This window comes from Crocodylus siamensis, chromosome 4 (assembly GCF_052110815.1).
Source record: "Crocodylus siamensis isolate JL-2025a chromosome 4, ASM5211081v1, whole genome shotgun sequence".
NCBI classification, from domain to species: Eukaryota; Metazoa; Chordata; order Crocodylia; family Crocodylidae; genus Crocodylus; species Crocodylus siamensis.
In genome coordinates, this window is record NC_143398.1 from 151,851,342 (window position 1) to 151,869,742 (window position 18,401).

General features: G+C 52.1%; 1 protein-coding gene across 1 annotated transcript in view; it reads left to right on the forward strand.

Annotated features, from left to right (window-relative positions):
- The window catches only part of ACE (angiotensin I converting enzyme), a 59,388-nt gene extending 50,008 nt beyond the window's left edge, over positions 1-9,380 (forward strand). The window contains exons 17-25 of the mRNA XM_090044162.1: positions 479-670; positions 1,663-1,760; positions 2,531-2,703; positions 3,429-3,652; positions 4,188-4,332; positions 4,768-4,866; positions 5,982-6,104; positions 7,236-7,423; positions 8,322-9,380. Coding sequence (XP_089900288.1) covers positions 479-670; positions 1,663-1,760; positions 2,531-2,703; positions 3,429-3,652; positions 4,188-4,332; positions 4,768-4,866; positions 5,982-6,104; positions 7,236-7,423; positions 8,322-8,506 — 1,427 coding nt within the window. The 3' untranslated portion in view covers positions 8,507-9,380. The remainder of the gene's footprint in view (positions 1-478; positions 671-1,662; positions 1,761-2,530; positions 2,704-3,428; positions 3,653-4,187; positions 4,333-4,767; positions 4,867-5,981; positions 6,105-7,235; positions 7,424-8,321) is intronic.
- Positions 9,381-18,401: the final 9,021 nt, after the last annotated feature.

The window sequence follows — 18,401 nt, forward strand, 5'->3', positions numbered from 1 at the left end:
CCCCTACTCAGCACAACTCCGTCCCTGCCCCACATCTGTGCCCAGGATGCAGAAATAGCTAGTTATGCCCCTGGAACCCAACTGGTGTTGGGTGCCCCTGGTTCCCAACTGGGTGTTGTTAAATTCAGAAGAGCTATGGAGGGGTGTTTCAGGTCTGAAAAAGATGAGAACCACTTATTCAGTCCTGGCTATTCTCAGCGGCTGATAGTAATGCTGCTGGTGTGCTTGGTGGGCTGAGACTATGAGCTTTGACAAAGGTAAGTCAGGGTGGCAGTGTGGGATGTGAACTTTAGGGCTTTGCCTGGTTACAGTGGGAAAAGCAGACAAATTAGGAAGAAGAGTTTGGGACCAGCCACAATGGTCCAAGAGCAGGGCATGATCAGGAACCTCTCATCCCGCAAATGAGGTAGCAGAGATGTGCCCCCCACCCTGATCAGGGAGTTCCAACGGCTTCTGTTCTCATCCTGCCTTCGGACAGGTCATGCAGACAATGGTGCCTTCTGGAGATCCCTCTATGAAACACCCACCTTTGAAGAGGACCTAGAGAAGCTCTACCTGCAACTGCAGCCCCTGTACCTCAACCTGCATGCCTATGTGCGCCGAGCCCTCTACAACAAATATGGGAAGGAGTACATCAACTTGAAGGGCCCCATCCCAGCCCACCTGCTAGGTAAGGCCCTGCTGAGCATGGATGGGCTTTCTCTCTGTTGGGAAATGGCATTCCCTAGAGGGCACAGATGTCTTAAAGACATCTATTGCCTAAACCTCAGACCACTGGTTATAGGACAGAGCATTCCCCAAAGCTCAGTGCCACCGTTGGGCTCAGCTTGTACAAAGCACCAAGGTCAATGGGAGACTGCCAGGTGCTGAGCACTTCAGGAAATGCAGTCCCAGTATCCTGACTTTGTGTGAACATTGTAGCCTAAGCCATGTACCCACAACCACAAAGGGAGTCAGTGGCAGGTCCCAAAGATGGACCTTGGGGTCCTGATTTGTGGTCACCTGCTTTAAGTGATAGGATGTTGGATTCTTGAAGCCAGACCAAAGCCTGGTGGAAGCCAGCACAGCTCTATTACTGCTGATCCCAGGTCCTTTGCTGTTGGGGCTGAGCGCTCAAAAAACAATGGCCAGAACCTCCCAGCACCCTAGTGAGAGAGTATTGCCATGCTCCCCCCTTGCAGAGATGAAGAACAGAGGAACAATAAGATTGAGTGACCTGCCCAGAGTCACACACAGTCTGTGGCAGATCAGAAAGCTTAATCCAGGTCCCCTTGGCAAGTGCCCTAATCCCAGTGCTCTGACCGATTAGACCCTCCATCCTCTCACTGGTGCTAGTGCAGTTAGGTTGGTTTATGCCAAATCTTCACTGATCTGTGTTGTACAGCAGTGGAGCTTTGCAGTCACGTTATGTTGGGAACGGGGCCATGTTTGGGGCTTGTGGAGGGACTCAGACTGGGAGGTAGGAAGGTCACTAGGGAGGGGCAGAAATCGTGCTGTCTTGGTGGAGGGCAAAGCCTTGACAGAAGCCCTTAGGCTTCTTCACAAATAGCCAAGGAAGGTGATGTCCTGGCTTATTAAAGGATTTGGAATAACCATTTGCTTTTGTCCTTTTCTCTTTTTCTCCTCTTTTCCATGATTCTCTGCCCCTCCTGGGTTCTCTAGGAAACATGTGGGCCCAGTCATGGTCTGCCATTTTTGATCTGGTGACACCTTTCCCTGGTGCCACCAAAGTGGATGCCACCCCAGCCATGAAAAGCCAGGTTAGTGAGCTTGCACTGTTTAATGCATTTTCCTTTCTATAGGATGCCCACCACCCTTCTTCTTTAAACCAGCCCAGGACTCAGTGTGCTCTCTGCTCACTAGGCCCCACGCTTCTCACACTGACCCAAAAACAAACCAGAAATCAGTGGGACAGCCTTTTAAGCTATAGAGACAGGATCTTGCAGAGAAGTCGAGTTCTTCTACTAATTCATTCTAATAATCAGGCCATGTGGATCCTTCTAGGTCCAGCCTAGAGGTAGAACAGACTTTAATGGTCAGTGTTAGGCACAAGCTAGGAGCCCCTCGTGGTTCGTGTCACTTGCAGCTTCCTAGGCAGCTTCACAGATTGCAGTCTCAGGGAAGTCCCTGAGCCCACAATAGCTATCTTGCATTTTCTGCTCACCACCCACAGTCAGAATATACTCTTCCCTCACACCTTCCCCCCCAGGATAAGTCTGTGCACTGACATCCTCTTCCCCATCACCTCTGGTCACTATAAGAGCTCAGCCCCAGCTCTGCACCAAGCCTTTTCCAAAATGTATTCCCTTTGCTTACTCACTTCTGCCCTCCCCTTCACTCACTGTTCTGAGGGCGAGATCCTGCTCCCATACAATAGGAACTTTGCCCCAAGAGGATCAGGATCACAGCCTAAGCTCCAGAGTCAAGAAGTGGAGCTGTGATACCAGCTCCGGCTTCCTGCCATTCATGGGATTGCCAAAGCCCTTGTGTTTTCTCCCACTCTCATGCATGGTCTTCACTGTCTGTGCAGAACTGGACCCCCAAGAGGATGTTTCAGGAGTCAGACAATTTCTTCACCTCTCTGGGCTTGATCCCCATGCCCCAGGAATTCTGGAACAAGTCTATGATTGAGAAGCCATCGGATGGGCGGGAAGTGGTGTGCCATGCCTCAGCCTGGGACTTCTACAACCGCAAGGACTTCAGGTGCCTCTGGGGAGCCAGGGAAAGGGCTGGGAGGTACCATGCCCTTCAGGAGAGTGGGAATTGAGCAAAGCAGAGGAATCTAGCTAGAGCCTTGGCCAAAAGGCCTGATGCTGTTGCAACTCCCATTCCCTGGAGGCTGGCACCAGTGCCCACAGTACTGCACTCAATTTGGCATTGTTGCTAGTACCCAGATGGCTGTCATACTGGTTTGTGACTAGCTAGGTCCCCTCAAGCATCAGTGGAACTCCTGGGTGTGCCCAGAAGACTCCCAGCAGCTCCTTGACCTGCAGGCTCTTTGCCTACTGCTGTCTGGCACATACCTGAAGCTTTGCCTGTTTGCCAAATCCAGCATCAGGGCCGGGTTTGCCCTCCCTGCCCAGAGATGGAGCAGGGTAAGGAGCAGTGTCATAGCCTTGGTCCAGGGCAGCAGGCAGGTGCAGCTCATCACTGCCTGCAAAAGGATCTGAGCAGAGCACCAGAAGAGCCAGAGACAAACTGTGCACTGCAGCACAGGGCTGTCAGCCCAGCATGTCTGCAGGACCATAGAGGAACTCTGCTTCAGCCCCTGGGACAGGGATACTGATGTGGGGAATGACTCATTGTGTGAGTACATGTGAGTGAGAAAGAGTCTAGGTATAGCACCCCTTCTCCACCCCCATATCTTCTATCTCTCTCTGTCTGTCCTCACCCTTGTCTCATGCTAGCTGTTGACCTCTGTGTTCTAGGATTAAGCAGTGTACGGTGGTGAACATGGATGACCTGATCACTGTGCACCATGAGATGGGCCACGTCCAGTACTTCCTGCAGTACAAGGACCAGCCCATATCTTTCCGTGATGGAGCCAACCCTGGCTTCCATGAGGCCATTGGGGATGTCATGGCCCTGTCAGTCTCCACCCCTAAGCACCTGCACAGCATCAACCTTCTTCCTCAGGTTGAGGATAATATGGGTGAGTTCAGCCAAGCCCATGACCACTCCATAGGTCTCCCTTGGACTCAGCAAGCTAAGGCAGTCATGGGAGTCAGGGCAATGCTGGAAGTCATGGGAGACAAACTGTCTACTTGGAATGGGCTGCCTCACATCCTCCACATACCCTTGCCAGACAATGGAGCAGCTCAGTAACATGGAGGTATCTGGTCATCTCCCCTCCAGGATGGGGCGAGTGGGATGTTCAGGCAGGAAGATTACAACCAGGAGGTAAAGGCATACCTGTACTCTTGGCTGCTTCCTCGCTCTGAACCTTTGATATTCATCAGAGACTGAAGGAGTGTATGGACTGCCCTGGTTCTGAGAACAAAGCTGGGGGGAGGTGTCAGGGACACAGTGTGTTACACTGTGTTGCAGCAGTGCTGGGTCACTGATGGCAATGTCTTGCAGGACCCCTCCTAAGTTCTCCACAGATCTATGCAGTGGCATTGCTACCAGGCCGTTGACTGGGATGAGTACTGCCTTAACAACTTCCCATCCTCTCTCCCACTCCACAGAGAGTGACATCAATTACCTGATGAGCATGGCCTTGGACAAGATTGCCTTTGTGCCTTTTGGCTACCTTATGGACCAGTGGAGGTGGAAGGTGTTTGACGGGCGGATAAAGGAAGATGAATATAACCAACAGTGGTGGAACCTCAGGTCCTCCTTGGGCTTCATCAGCTGGAGGGGTTGCAGAAAACTGAACTCCTGGACAGCACATAGCTATTCTTGTCTGGGGTCAGGGACTTCACTCTAAGCCATGGCCATGCCCTGGCCTGGATAAACCCTCCCCATATATGTGAATGGTCCCTCCTTCCAGTGGGATATGATAGTGCATGACACTCCTTCCCATTTCTTGCTGCAGGCCCACAGCCCTGTACTCTACCTGATCAGCCTCCAGGAGACTGACTAAATCTCCACCTGCTGCCAGGCCACTTCATCCCACCCCTTACTGACCCTGGTCTGTTCTAGCTGCTGCCCTCTCCAGTCCTCCTGCCCCAAATGCCCCCTATCCCAGTTACACTAAGCTTCTTGCTTCCTTTTTCTTTCTGAACAGAGGTTCCTAAGCCTCACTCTTCTCTTTGTCCTCTGCAGGTTGAAATACCAGGGCTTGTGCCCACCTGTGCCCAGGTCAGAAGCTGATTTTGATCCTGGTGCCAAGTTCCACATTCCTGCCAATGTGCCGTATGTCAGGTAAAGTGTCGTGCAAGTCAGCACCCCGTCTTCCACACTGAGCCAAGTGAGAGTGTGTTAAGTCAATCTGTAGGTAGCCCAGAACCTGAGAGGGGTGGGGAACAGTGGCCAGGGAAAGGGGCTGACAGTGTGGGACAGGCCTAGGAAGTGTGTATGCACCTCCAGTTTGTGGACCAGACATGGGCTTATTGGTCCTCACCTAATGGGGATGCACCAGGCCTCTGGGCTGAAGTTTCCCCACAGTCAAGTCATAAAAACTGTGGGCACCAGAAATGTTCATGCTTAAATGTCACCCTAATGGATAACAATCCCCCTGAGCTGCAGGATCATGGGCAACCTATAAACTTCTGTGGGGAAGGGGGACGCTACAGAGCAATTATAGCAAGTCATATGCTGGCACAAACTGTTTGCAAAGAGAGCACCCTGTGGAGATGATGGGCCTTAGGTGAGTCCAGTAATAAATATTGGATCCCTTGCATCACTTAAGTCATGGTCCTGAGCAGGGCCAACAGGACAACCAACCTTGGTGCTGACACCTGGGGAATTTGCAGAGCAGAAAGTGTGAACCGCTAGGATGCCTCCTCCACACCAAGGGGGTGGGAAAACTCATAGCCCCTGAAGATCAGGCTCAGAAATGGACATGCAGCACTCAGAACTTACCCTATGCAGGTCTGGCTATAGGGGGGCTCCTCTCTGCTCGCAGATACTTCTTGGATGAGTGACTCATGGAAAGTCTGGTGCTGCAGTGTTGAGTGTTCAGGGCTGTATTAACAGCATTGCCAGCGCTCAGTTATTGATGATGTGCGCCCTGTAAGGCTGCAGGTCACAATGTGACACTTTGGGCCAGGCCTAGCTATGTTCCTTACATTGCTGGGCATTCAGCTCCTTCTGTGGCTTCTGCTGGACTGCAGCTCTGCATGTGTCTGCGCACATCCATGTAGCCACACTCTCTGGCCCAGCTGAAGACTTATGTGGATGTGGACGTCTGCTCCCCTGGCAACTCAGAGCAAATTGCACATCTGTGAACAGGCTATTGCTCCACCTGACCTGGAAACAGCAGAGGTGGCCTGTCTATGCAGCCCAGTCCCACTTACTTCCCTCTAATGCATTTGCAGGTACTTTGTCAGCTTTGTGATTCAGTTCCAGTTCCACCAAGCCCTCTGCAAAGCAGCTGGACACACTGGCCCCTTGTACAAGTGTGACATCTACAAGTCCAAGGAGGCAGGGACCCTCCTGGGGTGAGTATGCCAGCAGGGAGAAATGTGGGTCACTTCCAATGAGAGGCCACTTCCCAAGGGGTCTCCAGCCATTTTAGCTCCATAATCCAGCTTTCACAACTCTTTGCTAACCCCTGAGAGCTTTGCACTTGTATGATGGGATGGTAGGCAACTGAGGAGCCAGATGATTAGGTTCTGTTCCCAGATCCCCCAGTGACTGCCTGGGAAAGTGACTGTGGTCAGGATTTTCAGACCTGTTCAAGCACCTGACTCCAATGGATTTCAGCAGGAGCTGGAAGCCTGCACACCTTGGAGGGGTTGGGCTTTCTGCAGCCTAGCCCTGAGCAGGTGCAGTGTTAAATGTTGATCATGTGCTATGAGAGTCAAGTGCTGCTCCTGGCAGGCAATGATCTGCCCTGAGCTCCTGCCCACCCCTACCCCAGCTACTGACATGGGGAGCCTTAATGTGGCCACTGGAGCTTGAGTGGCTTTGGGCACCACTGCTTAGATTCTGTCCTTCACCTGGTCCTCCTTCCCTGCCACGTGGCGGAGTTGAGGTGGAGGAGAGAGGGTCTCACAAGTGCCTCGGGGAAGGGCAGGAGCTGCCTGCCCACCATGAGTTAGTGCCAGTTGCTGTCACAGAGGAGGCAGCCCTGTCTGCACACATGGGGCAGCTGGGTCGCAACACTGAAAGCTGCCACTAGATGGGAAGTTGGCTTCTGCAAGCACTCAGGCTCCTGTTTAAGGAGGTACCCCAAATTCCCTTTTTGTTGGTATCTAGATCTGCCTGTAGGGGCTGAGGGATGAGAAGGACTAAGGGGGCTTTCCCTGAGTTATAGCTCCATGTTCACACCACCTGAAGCCTGTTAGCCAGCCTGCCTACCAGGGAATCAGCACCTACACCACACTTTCCAGGGAATCAGCTGGTGCCCCAGACCAAACCCCACATCCACCCGCCTGCACCCAGCCTTCATCCCCCTGCAGTAGGCTTTTCCTGTGTGTCATCATGGTACCTCTGGAGGAGGCCTTTGGCACAGCCCAGCACTGAACAGCAGGGGCCAGAGCAGACTCCAAGGGCCACTAGCAAGTGCGAGTACCTCTGGGCAGAGCCTGCTGCCGCGGGGCCTGATGGAGCTGCTTCTGCTTCCACAGGAATGCCCTGAAGCTGGGCTTTAGCAAACCCTGGCCAGAGGCCATGCAGCTTATCACCGGGCAGCCCAACATGTCTGCAGATGCCCTGATGATGTATTTCGAGCCGCTGATGACCTGGCTGGTGGATGTGAACAAGAAGAATGGGGACATTCTGGGCTGGTCTGATTATGACTGGACGCCATATGCAGGTACTCCCAGCCCCCGTGAGAGGGCTGAGCACCTCTCTCCCATCGGACACAGGGAGCGGGGGTCACATCTGAGGGGCTCAGTCTTGTGGGCAAATCCACTGCCTCAAACTGAATGGGCTGCCACTGTTCTGTCTCCTTCCTTGGGGAGCAGAGAGTATGGGAGAAGCTGGTGCTGCCACTCCTTGTGTGCATTGCTTTCTCCTAAGCTGTCTTTACAACACCCACCCATAGCCAGAGCTGATGCCCTGAGAGCCATCCAGTCCAAAGGCGGGTGGGAATTAAGCCCTGGAGCCCCTAGAAGTGGCATCACCTCCTTAGATTAGGTCAGGGTATAGGGGTGGGGTTTCTGCAAGGGGCATCCTGGGCCAGTGCAGCTGACTCTTTTCTCCATCCAGTAACCCACTCCCACTTCCGTCTCAATCCTTCTCCAGGGTTTGAAGAGGGTGGGAAGGGGAATCCACGCATCCCCATCAGGACAGCAACAGGCCAGAGCAGAAGTGCCTGCACCTATGGACATAGGTGGCCAGGAGCATGCTTGCATTACCAGCTCATAGCACTGCAGGCTGCCTCACTTGGCTCTGGAGGGGATAATGTATTGCAAAGGCTCCTCCTGTACAGGAAGACATGTTCCTGGCAAACCCCTTAGCTACATATTTCCCAATCCTCCAGAGGCTTGTTTTAAAACATTCATTGCTCAGGTGCCCAAGCTATGTGAGGGACCCAGCTGTCTGTCCTGTCTTGGGGCATGTATCTGCTGTATCGCTCCATCCCCCAGTCAAGCACCCCCTGTGTGTGACTGCCAACTCCATTTGCCCAAGGCAGGTCTGACCACCGCACATGGATATACCTGCCAGTCAAATGACTTCAAAAGCCCATTTCCTTCTTCCTCCTCCCTTAGCTCGAACAGACTCGACAATCAATTTTCTGGGGATGTCTCTGGATCGCAATCAAGCCACTGCTGGCCAGTGGGTCCTGCTTGTTCTGGGGCTGGTCCTGCTTCTGTCCACCATTGTCCTTGGAGTCAAATGCTACTCTGCAAGGCGGAGGGCTTACAAATCCAGCTCAGAAATGGAACTGAAATAAGTGATTCACCTTCCCATTTCACTGCTGTGTGTGCCAGGTGCATGTGTGTCTGTACACATGCATGAGTACTAACGTGTGTATGTGTGCAAAGGACATGTGTGTGCAGTGTGTACACATTAGCCTGCAGCCTCTATGTGTGTGCACACACACACAAGGGCCTGGAGCGTGCATGCAAAGTTCATATGGGTACCTGTGTGAGCCTACTGTGTATGTGTATGGCCTATGCACTTACATGAGCCTTACATATATGAGTGTGTGTGTATGTATGTGTGTGTGTGTGCTTGAGAGAGAGAAAGAGAGAAAGAAAGAGTTCTGCATTATGCAAAGTGTGTGTGTGTGTGTGTGTGTGTGTGTGTGTGTGTGTGTGTGTGCGCACATGTGCCCACACATGATCCTGGTTCAGGTGGAACATGTTCACTTGCCTCATGGGCAGCTGAGGCAAGAGTGCCAACAGGTGCATAGGACTTTTTCTTCCAATCAGGTCAAAACTCTTTGACTATGCAAGAGCCAAGTGAAAGGTAATTATTTATTCATAAATGTCTGGAGTCCAGGAGGAAAATTTACTTGAGATGACAAGTGGGGTCATGGGGCTTCAGCTCAACCTCCAGCTGATTGGCCAGTCCTAATCAATGTTGCATCAGTGAATTCCCTAATAATCCTAAAGGTGTTTGGGCCGGGGAGGGGGCTCAGACAGGATCCCAGGTGCCACCTCTGCAGCCCTGATGGTGGGGACCCAGAGGCCCATGCTGGCAGTGGGGTGTGTTCAATGCAAAGGGAGCTGTTTGCTTCCTGACAGTTTTTCTCCTCCCAGCACAGCCACTGCTGACTGTTTGCTTGTATGGAAGAAAATAAAAAGTGTCATGTTTTCTCCCAGCGCCCTGTAGTTGTTATTGCTGGAGGGAAGCATGGGAGCAAGTTGGGGTGCGTAGTGGCCACAGAGGTGATTACAAAAAGTTGCACATAATGCAATAAAAACAAGTGTCCAGCTCACCACACCCCTGCGCCATACCCACAACTGTCATCTGGGACCTCCCATCTCAAGCCTTCCCTCTCATCCCTTCTATTCATGCCCCCCACCCACAGAGTAGACTACCCCGCTTCAACAATGCATTGAAGTCTGTGTCTAACTTTAACTCCCAAGTCAATGGATTGATTACTCGCATGCCTCAAGTAAAGCTGGCAGGTCCAAGGCAGCAGGCTAGCCAAAGTGCCACAAGCTGACCTTAATTACCTGACTCCACCTGTTTGCCAGGAGCCTGATTTACCCCCACCTGGCCCCAGTTGCCTGATGGGTGTGTCTGCCTACTTTGAGCAGCCACCCTTTCAGTGCCTAGCAGGTTGCTCAACAGAACAGGTACTTTCTTATCTAGCCTGGGGCTGCTGACTTCCTGTTTCTGATTTCCTTGGTTGGTTCCTTGTGCCCTGGGTCCTGTTTCCTGACTTCATCTGGGTGCCTGCCTGCCTGTTCCTGGATCCAGACTGCACTCCAGTGCACCCAGGCTGCCTAGCCAGCTTCTTGACTCCCTCTGGTTCATGTTCCATGTCCTTCAAGCTCCTGGTTTGTGGCTTAGCTAGGTGATCACATCCATCCTGATCCCCTACAGTTGTAATTGCTTTCTCCAGACCCCCTGGCTAGTGATGCAGGGCTGGATCCCTGCCCCTGTTTCTAACACCCACTCCTTTGCCTATGGTTTTACCCAGGGGGGCCGGTTATGTCCCAGTCCCTTACAGACTTTGGCCTCATGACTCACTTGCTGCGAATCCCCTGACTCGCAATTCTAGTCTAGACCCTTGCTTCCCTGACCTTGCCTGTTCCTGATTCCCTGGACTGGGACCTCTTAGACTCAAGCCCTGGTTGCTTGCACCCATTCATGCCCCTGGCAAAAGCATATGCTCATGTGCTGTGCTGAACTGGGGTTGTGTTCTTTCTCACTTCCATCCCAAAATTTCCTTTTGGGTCTTCAGCGTGGGTTGGTTGTGCTGGCTCAGGCTACCTTGCCTGCCAGCCAGTGTGAAAGGGTGTGGTCTTGCAAACAGCTCCTTCCATGAACACGCTCTCCTTTCATTCTTCACACTGAAATGCTGGAGTAGTTGGGCACAACCCCACTTGTGGCAGGAACTCTGTTCCACTGTCTGTAATTAAGGCCAAAAGAGTTATACTGAGCCCAGCCAGCCCAGCAGCCCATCCCCAGTGCCTGCAAGCAGTGGATGCTTTAGAGGAAATGTGCAAGAAGTAGGGAGGGTATAGAGTGGCCCCTCCCCTGTCAGACCCCTCCATCACCAGTACCTAAAAAATTCCATAAGTTAACACCACACACCCTCCACCCCCTAATTTGAAAAAAGCCTAGATGGCTTGGAGCAGGAAAACTTAGCCTGGAGTCATCCATGATAAGTCATTGTGAAGTGATATGGTGCTTCACAGAACAAGGGAGAGATGTGGGGGCTGCCCCCTGCCAGCTGTACACTGCATTTGGGAGTGTCCCCCATGTCCCTATGCCAGGGATTACAATTGGCCAGCACTCTGTGTGCCCTCTGCACAGGTGTGAAGGAGTCTTTGCAGTCCCGTTCACTACACCCTCGTGATGCCATTTACATGAGTACAAGGCAGGTGTGGAGGGTGCTTGTCTCCATACACCCACCAGGAACTAATATCACCAATCCCATTAAGGGCAGGGCAAGAGCATGTGGGGCCTCTTGCTCCTTCCCTCTAAGGGCCCAGGCCAGTCCAGAAGGTGTGAAAGGGAGCTGGGCTCTCAAGGAGAAGGCATGTCCATCATGATCTCTGAGACACTGCAAGGCAGAAGTGCAGTGCTCCCTGCTCCACCATATTCAGCTGCAGCCGGGGACTGAGCCAGCTGAGCAGACTTTCTGTCCTGCAGGAATTTCCTTGGGTTCTGAATCAGAATGAAAAGACAATGTTTCCCAGGAAATGGGAAGTCCAAACACCTTCAGTTCAGTGCCACTGTGCCAGTGAACTGTCAGTTCCTCTCCAGCCATATTAAGCAACCCTAATATGGACCATTTGACATCCCAGATGGACAAAACATAATGGACAGCTCATGGTCAACGCTAGAAAGCAGAAGGGGACCGAACCCAAGGGAGGAGGTCAAAGGGTGAGGTCTTCACTGCAGCGAAACAGGAGGCTTGGCTGTTAAGGGAATGAAAAGGTTGTCTTGGCTTTTTCTGATGCTTCCTGGGTGAAAATGCTAGTGAAGCTGAAGTGCTGGTTATGGCAAAGCAGCATATCCTGAAGAGTGCTGCTCTGCCAGCGTTCTGGGCCACATGCCAATGGTGAACATCTGATGGGCATGGGCACATCCCACATCTGTGCTGGGGGTGTCCACTGAACCTCATGGGCCCTTCCAGCCTTAGGACCCTACTGGTCTAATGAAGCCACCAAGAAACTCCAGGGCAGGGTAGAGGTATGAGGTGGGGCTGGCAGGGTTTGGTGGTCAGGTCAGCGGATTGGTACCCTGTGCTCTGCTTCAGGTTTGCAGCAACCCACATGCCATATGTTTATGTAAGCATGGGGAGGGCTTTAGAGTCAGCAATCAGTTCCAGGCCCCCTGATCTTTCCTTCCTCCAACCACTGATTATCTTTGGATCAGCCAAGCTGGGGCTTTTCTCCCTGCCTTTCTTCTGTTTCTGTAAATAAGACTGGTATTTGTTCTGCAGTGATTAGGTGCAAAATTAATCCCAGGCCAGGGATTATTGCAGCCTTAAAGAGCCAAGATTTTCAACAGCCCCCAGTGTTAGAGGGAGAGCAGAGGGAGGCTAGGACCAGGAAATGGAATAACAACCTCACACCCTTCCAACGCATCTTCCCTCTGGAGATCTCCAAGCACTGCTCAGACAGGGAAACGGCCAGTCTGTGGCTGAACCAGGAATCCTTTTCCTTTCCTCTCTGCCAAGCACAGGGAACACTGTTTGCATACATGGGGCTGCCAGTCATAGGAGACCAACTGTTTTCACAGTGCAAAGAATCACCCTCCACTGCCTCAGAACACAGCACGGGGCAGTCTCCATTTCCCCGTCAGCTGTTCACCGGTTTAAAGGGAAGGGCTCAGACCTTTAGTACCATAATTGTTTGCTTCCCATAACTGGAGCCTTTACAGTTTCCCCTTCTCAGCAGATGCGGCATTATTGGCATCTTGGGTAGCTCACACAATCTCAGGCATTATCCTGTGTTGCCCCATGAAGGGGCCCACGCCACCCTCTGCACTGGGCATGCCACACTCCTCCAGGACTGGTTGGTCAGCTCTTAATCCTGACGGCTGGGACTCTGAAATGCCTGGAAACCCTGAGGATTAAGTGAACAATTATTTTCAGGAATCTGTTGATTAACAGCACCACAAAGAGCCGAGTAGCCCGACTGCCACCATATGGCCCTTTTAATGCACAAATGATGGTTGCAGCAAAGCGGTGCCCTTAGGTTGTATCACAAAGCAGCATTGCAGTACAACCTTCCAGGGCAGAGGAAGTGCCTGAAGTGCAGCCCATGACAGGCTGTGACACACGAGTTGTTCACCAAGTCATGTGATAGTGCAGACCATGCAAAAGCGTAGGCATTGCAACTCCTTGTGACAGCTCTGCAGCAGGCAGGCAGGATACAAATGTGGTCTGGATCACACAGGCTGCTCATAGCCACATTTTTCATAGAAGTTCCAGCTGAAGGGAAGCCAGGCTCTGGGGGAAGGGAGATGGAGGAGAAATATTGTTAAAGCCATCTCTGACCAATGGAGTGTAGAGCCTCTCTCTCTACCCAAGCACAGAGGAACTTTCCTATTCGTGTCTGTTACCAAACCAGCGGAGCTCAGGGTGTCTGTCTCTGCACCACCTCAGCCTGGGGAAATGAGATGGCAAATCACGGGTCAGGAGTGGGCAGGGGAGAGACTGCGCTGGGCACCCTGCCCCAGTCACACTATTGTGCCCACCAGCCTGGTTCCCCCATGAAATCCACGGCCATAAGGGGCACCAGCCCAGCTGCCCAGGCAGAAGGGAGGAGGCAGCCTTGATCTGCACAGGCCAGCTCTGTTAGCAGCTGCCACCTGGGCTGACTCTGTCCTTGGGACTCTGCAAACTGCTCGCTTGTGAGGGGGCTTTGAAAAGGAAGGGTGTAGCTCCTGCAGTGTGAAGGCAGAGTGTGCTTATAGCACAGCCCAGAGATCAATGAAAATGCAGTGTCTGGGGCAAGGCTGACGCATGCCCATTATGGACTTCTGGGTCTGTCTCACCTCTTCTCGGCAGCAGAGGGTGCCATTCTCCCTTTCCCTGTATCCGCTGAGGTCTTATCCCTCTGGGGGGAGAAACTGGTATTTGCAGGTAGTGTTCAAGAAAGGAAAAGTTAGAAAGACAGCGCCTCAATGTACCCGATGTTGCCTCACAAGATCAGGGAGCACTGAGTGACACCCAGAGTCCAAGGATAGTGCTCTGGCTTTGAAAGGGCTCCATGTACAAGGGGACCATGAAAGAGCTGCCAGGATGCCACCCTGCCAGCCTGTTTCCACAGAGATGGTTGGCAATGGGGCGATGTCAAGGACACGTCCTGGGGAGGTGGTGCAGGCTGCAGGACAGTATCTCAGGCACCTCTGCCCCTGGCTCCATGTGAAGGGGGAAGTGTTTGCCCCACTCCACTCCAGTAAGGTGTGATGAACCCTCCCAGGCAAAGCCCAACTGCTTTGGCCTCTGCACCTTTCTGATGGTGCAGGAGAGGATGAAGATTTATCCTCCACCCCAAAGCCCTGCACCCTGTGCCAAAGCCCCTGGGCTCTGCACCAGTGTAATGCAGCTGCCAGTCCCAAGCATTGGTACTGCATAATTCCTTCCCTCAGCCTTGGAGCAGCTACTCCTAAACCAGCAGGTTAGCAACAGTCCAGCCTGCTTTTTTTCCCCAGGCCAAGGATGTTCTATTCTTGGGCTGTATTGAGAGCCCCGGCCCCTTTGCCAAAGCAGAGCTGGGGCGGGGGGTGCAGGGATAGCAGGCGGGGATGTACAGCCTGCATTCCTCACATTCTCTCACCCCACAGGGACAAGGAGCTCATGGAAAAATGCTGCTGGCATGGCCAGAAACAGCAGCTCTTCAGGATGAGTCACACAAGAGGGGAGAGGCACCCAGGGGGGCAAATGCTTCACAGCTGCTCTCAGCAGAGATAGGGAGTTGGTTTTGCTAAATCAGGGGCTGTTTCACAATTCAGAACAGCTCTAAGACTGTGCTGCAGCCAAGTTCAGGTGTGCTCACTTCCCACATGGCCTGAGACTGGATGTGGGAGTGAGGACTGAGCCTCGGACTGGGGGCATTCACTGGGGCCTTTTCAGTCCCTTTATGCCCCAGGGCCAGGTACAGGAGCTTCTCTAGAACATAGCGCTGAATGGCTGTGCTCAACAGAAAAGAGAAGGACAGTCAGGCCCTACAGATGGGGTCAGATGTATGTGCTAAGTTGTGGGACTCAGCCTTAGCTTCCCTGCAAAAGGACACACCATGGGGGGGGGGGACACCTGGGATTGGAAACTCATAATGTGCAGATGGAAGAGGGGATGTGGGCATCCCTGCTCTTTCAGACAGGGCACGGGAGCCATAGGTGTAACTGTGTGGTCATTAGATGTCTCCACTTTTCCCTCCCAGCTTCCTGCCCTGCCTTTGTCCACAGTCTTCAGGTATACAGGGTCTTAAAGGGCTGGCATGAAGGCCCAGTTCCTAGGCTAGTTTGCAGGCCCCACTTTTTGAGAGGAGTGCCTTTCTGCTTGGTGTGAGGAAGCAGGGGGAAAAAAGGAACCCTTTGAGGCCAATGAGCAATAAACAGGCCAGCTTTTAAGTGGCTTTGCTAGATAAGGTATGCTTGGAAGAAAAGCAGTAAGAGAGAAGGCAGATTAAGAGGCGCAGGGAAATGCCTGGAGGTCATTGCAATGCCAGAGCCATTGCCATTGCCTCTGCTTGCACCTGTGAGGTTTCTGTCCAGGCAGGACTGCTCGCTGTCAAGGCTTCCACCCAGGTCCTGGTTTGGCACTGTGGGAATTGTGGCTTGCAGGTTCCTTTCAGTGATGGCCAGGCTGGGGAGTGCCTGCGGTGTAAGCGGTGTCTCCTGGTGGTGTCCCTCAGGAAACAGGCAAGAGAACTACAGGAGGAGGTGGCGAGGCTCTGAAGCAACCTCTGTCATGAGTTTATTGATTCGATGCTGGAAGAAACCTCCAGGACTCTGGAGGAAGAACTGCCAGAGGCAGCACTAGAGAAGAGAGACGACATGGACACCCAAGAGGGTGGAAGCTGGAGACATGTGACTTCTGGCAGCAAGCAGAACTCTTCACCTCCACCTGCTATCTTTCATCTGAAGAACAGCCATGCAGCCCTAGCAGCAAAGAAGGAGGAGCACTTTCCATTGGTGGAGGAAGACAGGCCACGCCTCATACTGTTCATCCATGTGGGTACCAATGATATTGCTAGGAGAGACTCCGAGCATATCAAAAGTGACTACAGGGCTGCAAGGGTGATGGGGTCTGAGGTTTAGGTTGTGTTCTTGTTGATCCTTTCAGTCAAGGAAAAAGGCCCAGGAGGAGGCAATAGGGGAGGTGCTCTCATACTTCCTGAGAAATCAGGGCAATCAACTAGTTACCTAGGGTGCCTGTACATGAATGCATGGAGCCTGGGAACCAACCAGGAAGAACTGGAAGTCCTCGCACAGTCAAGGAACTATGACATGACTGGAATAACAGAGACTTGTTGGGATAGCTCACATGACTGAAGCACTGTCATGGATGGTACAAACTGTTCAGGAAGGAGAGGCAGGGGAGAAGAGGAGAAGGAGTTGCACTTTATGTAAAAGAGCTGTATCATTGTTCAGAGCTCCAGTATGAAACTGGAGATTAACCTAGAGACTTTTGACAGGCCTGAGTCCGAGAAGACAGCAACAAGGGTGATGTCATGGTGAGAGTCTGCTATAGACCACCAAATCAGGAAGAAGTGCTGAATGAGGCTTTCTTCAAACAGCTAGCAGAAGTTTCCCCATCACACTCCCTGGTTCTCATGGCGGACTTCAATCACCCTGACATCTTCTGGGGGGGCAACACAGCAGTGCACAGGCAATTTTTGGAGAATGTTGGGGGCAACATTCTGGTGCAAGTGATGGAGTGGCCAACTAGGGGCCATGGTCTTCTTGACCTGCTGCTCACAAATAGGAAATAATTGGTGGGGAATGTAGTAGTGGATGGCAACCTGGACAGCAGTGACTATGAGACAATTAAGTTCAGGATCCTGAGTAAAGGAAGGATGGAGAGCAGCAGAGTAAGGACCCTGGAATTCAGAAAAGCAGGCTTCGACTCAGAGAACTCATGGACAGGAGACCAGCTTGGCTTAGCAGGGAATTCTTCAGTAAACCAAATCACAAAAATGAATCTTATAAGAAGTGGAAACTTGGACAAATAACTAGAGAAAAATATAAAAGCATTGCTCAGGCTTGCAGGGATGAAGTTGGAAAGGCCAAAGCACAACTGGAGTTGCAGCCTGCAAGGGATATAAAGGGTAACAAGAAGGGTTTCTACAAGCGTGTCAGTAGCAAAAGAAGGATCAGGGAAAGTGTGGGTCCTGTACTGAATGAGGGAGGCAACCTTGTGACAGAGGATGCAGAAAAGGCTGAAGTATTCAGGGCCTATTTCACCTCAGTCTTCACAGGCAAGGTCAGCTCCCAGACTACTGCACCGGGCAGAACAGTTTGGTGAAAGGTGAGCAGCCAACAGTGGCAAAAGAAAAGGTCAGAGACTATTTTAAAAAGCTGCACATATACAAGTCCATGGGGCTGGCATACTGGGCTGCATTGGTAGGTGTATTGGCAGTAGGTCCAGGGAACTGATTATTCCCTTCTATTCAGCACTGGTAAGGCCACTTCTGGAGTACTGTGTTCAGTTTTGGGCCCCCACTACAAAAAGGATGTGGACAAATTGGAGATAGTCCAGTGGAGGGCAACAAAAATGGTGAGGGGGCTGGGGCACCTGACATATGAGGACAGGCTGAGGGAACTAGACTTATTTAGTCTAGAAGAGAGAAGATGGAGAGGGGATTTCACAGCTGCCTTCAACTACCTGAAGGGGAGTTCAAAAAAGGACAAACTACACTGTTCTCAGCAGTGACAAATGACAGAATGAGCTATAGCAAGAGAAGTTTAGGTTAGATATTGGGAAGGATTTTCTCACTAGGGGGTTAGTAAAGCACTGGAACAAGTTATCCAGGGAGGTTGTAGAATCTCTGTCCTTGGAGGTTTAAAACCTGGCTAGGCAAAGCTTTGCCTGGGATGATCTAGTTGGGGCTGGTCCTGCTTTTAGAAGGGGGTTGGACTAAATGATCTCCCGAGGTCCCTTCCAACCCTCATTTTCTAGGATTCTGTGATTCTAAGGTCAGTGTGCACTAGCTTAGCCACAGAGGAACTGGAGACATGCTGGCAGGATGGGGGTGCTAAATGAGACACCCCGACTCCCTTGCACCAAGCACAGAGCTGTCTGCAGCTGTCAGACATTCTCTAGCCTGCCCATCTGGGAGGGCTGTCTCAGCCAAGCCCTGCTTTTGGGAAAAGCTCAACAGCAAAGTTGTGGTGACAGCTGAGGGGTGACCTCTCAAAGACACACAGCAGCTGCACCAGCAGAGGCTTCCCATTATAGCTCTTGCTGAGCTGGCTGTCGCAGTGGGTAGACCTCCCCCAGCCTTCAAGAAGTGATGGGGCATTAGTTTCTCAGACCAGGGAATCCCTGGAGGAGTCCTATTTACTGTAGCCCTAAGGAGTCTTTCATGTTGCTTCTCATCAGCAATTTTTCTGGTTGTAAGACCAGTTCCCAGCTATGGCATAGAGCAAACACAGGAGGCTGGATGCTGAGCCTAGGGACAGTCTGTGGTAGTGGAGCTGAGGACTTCTTA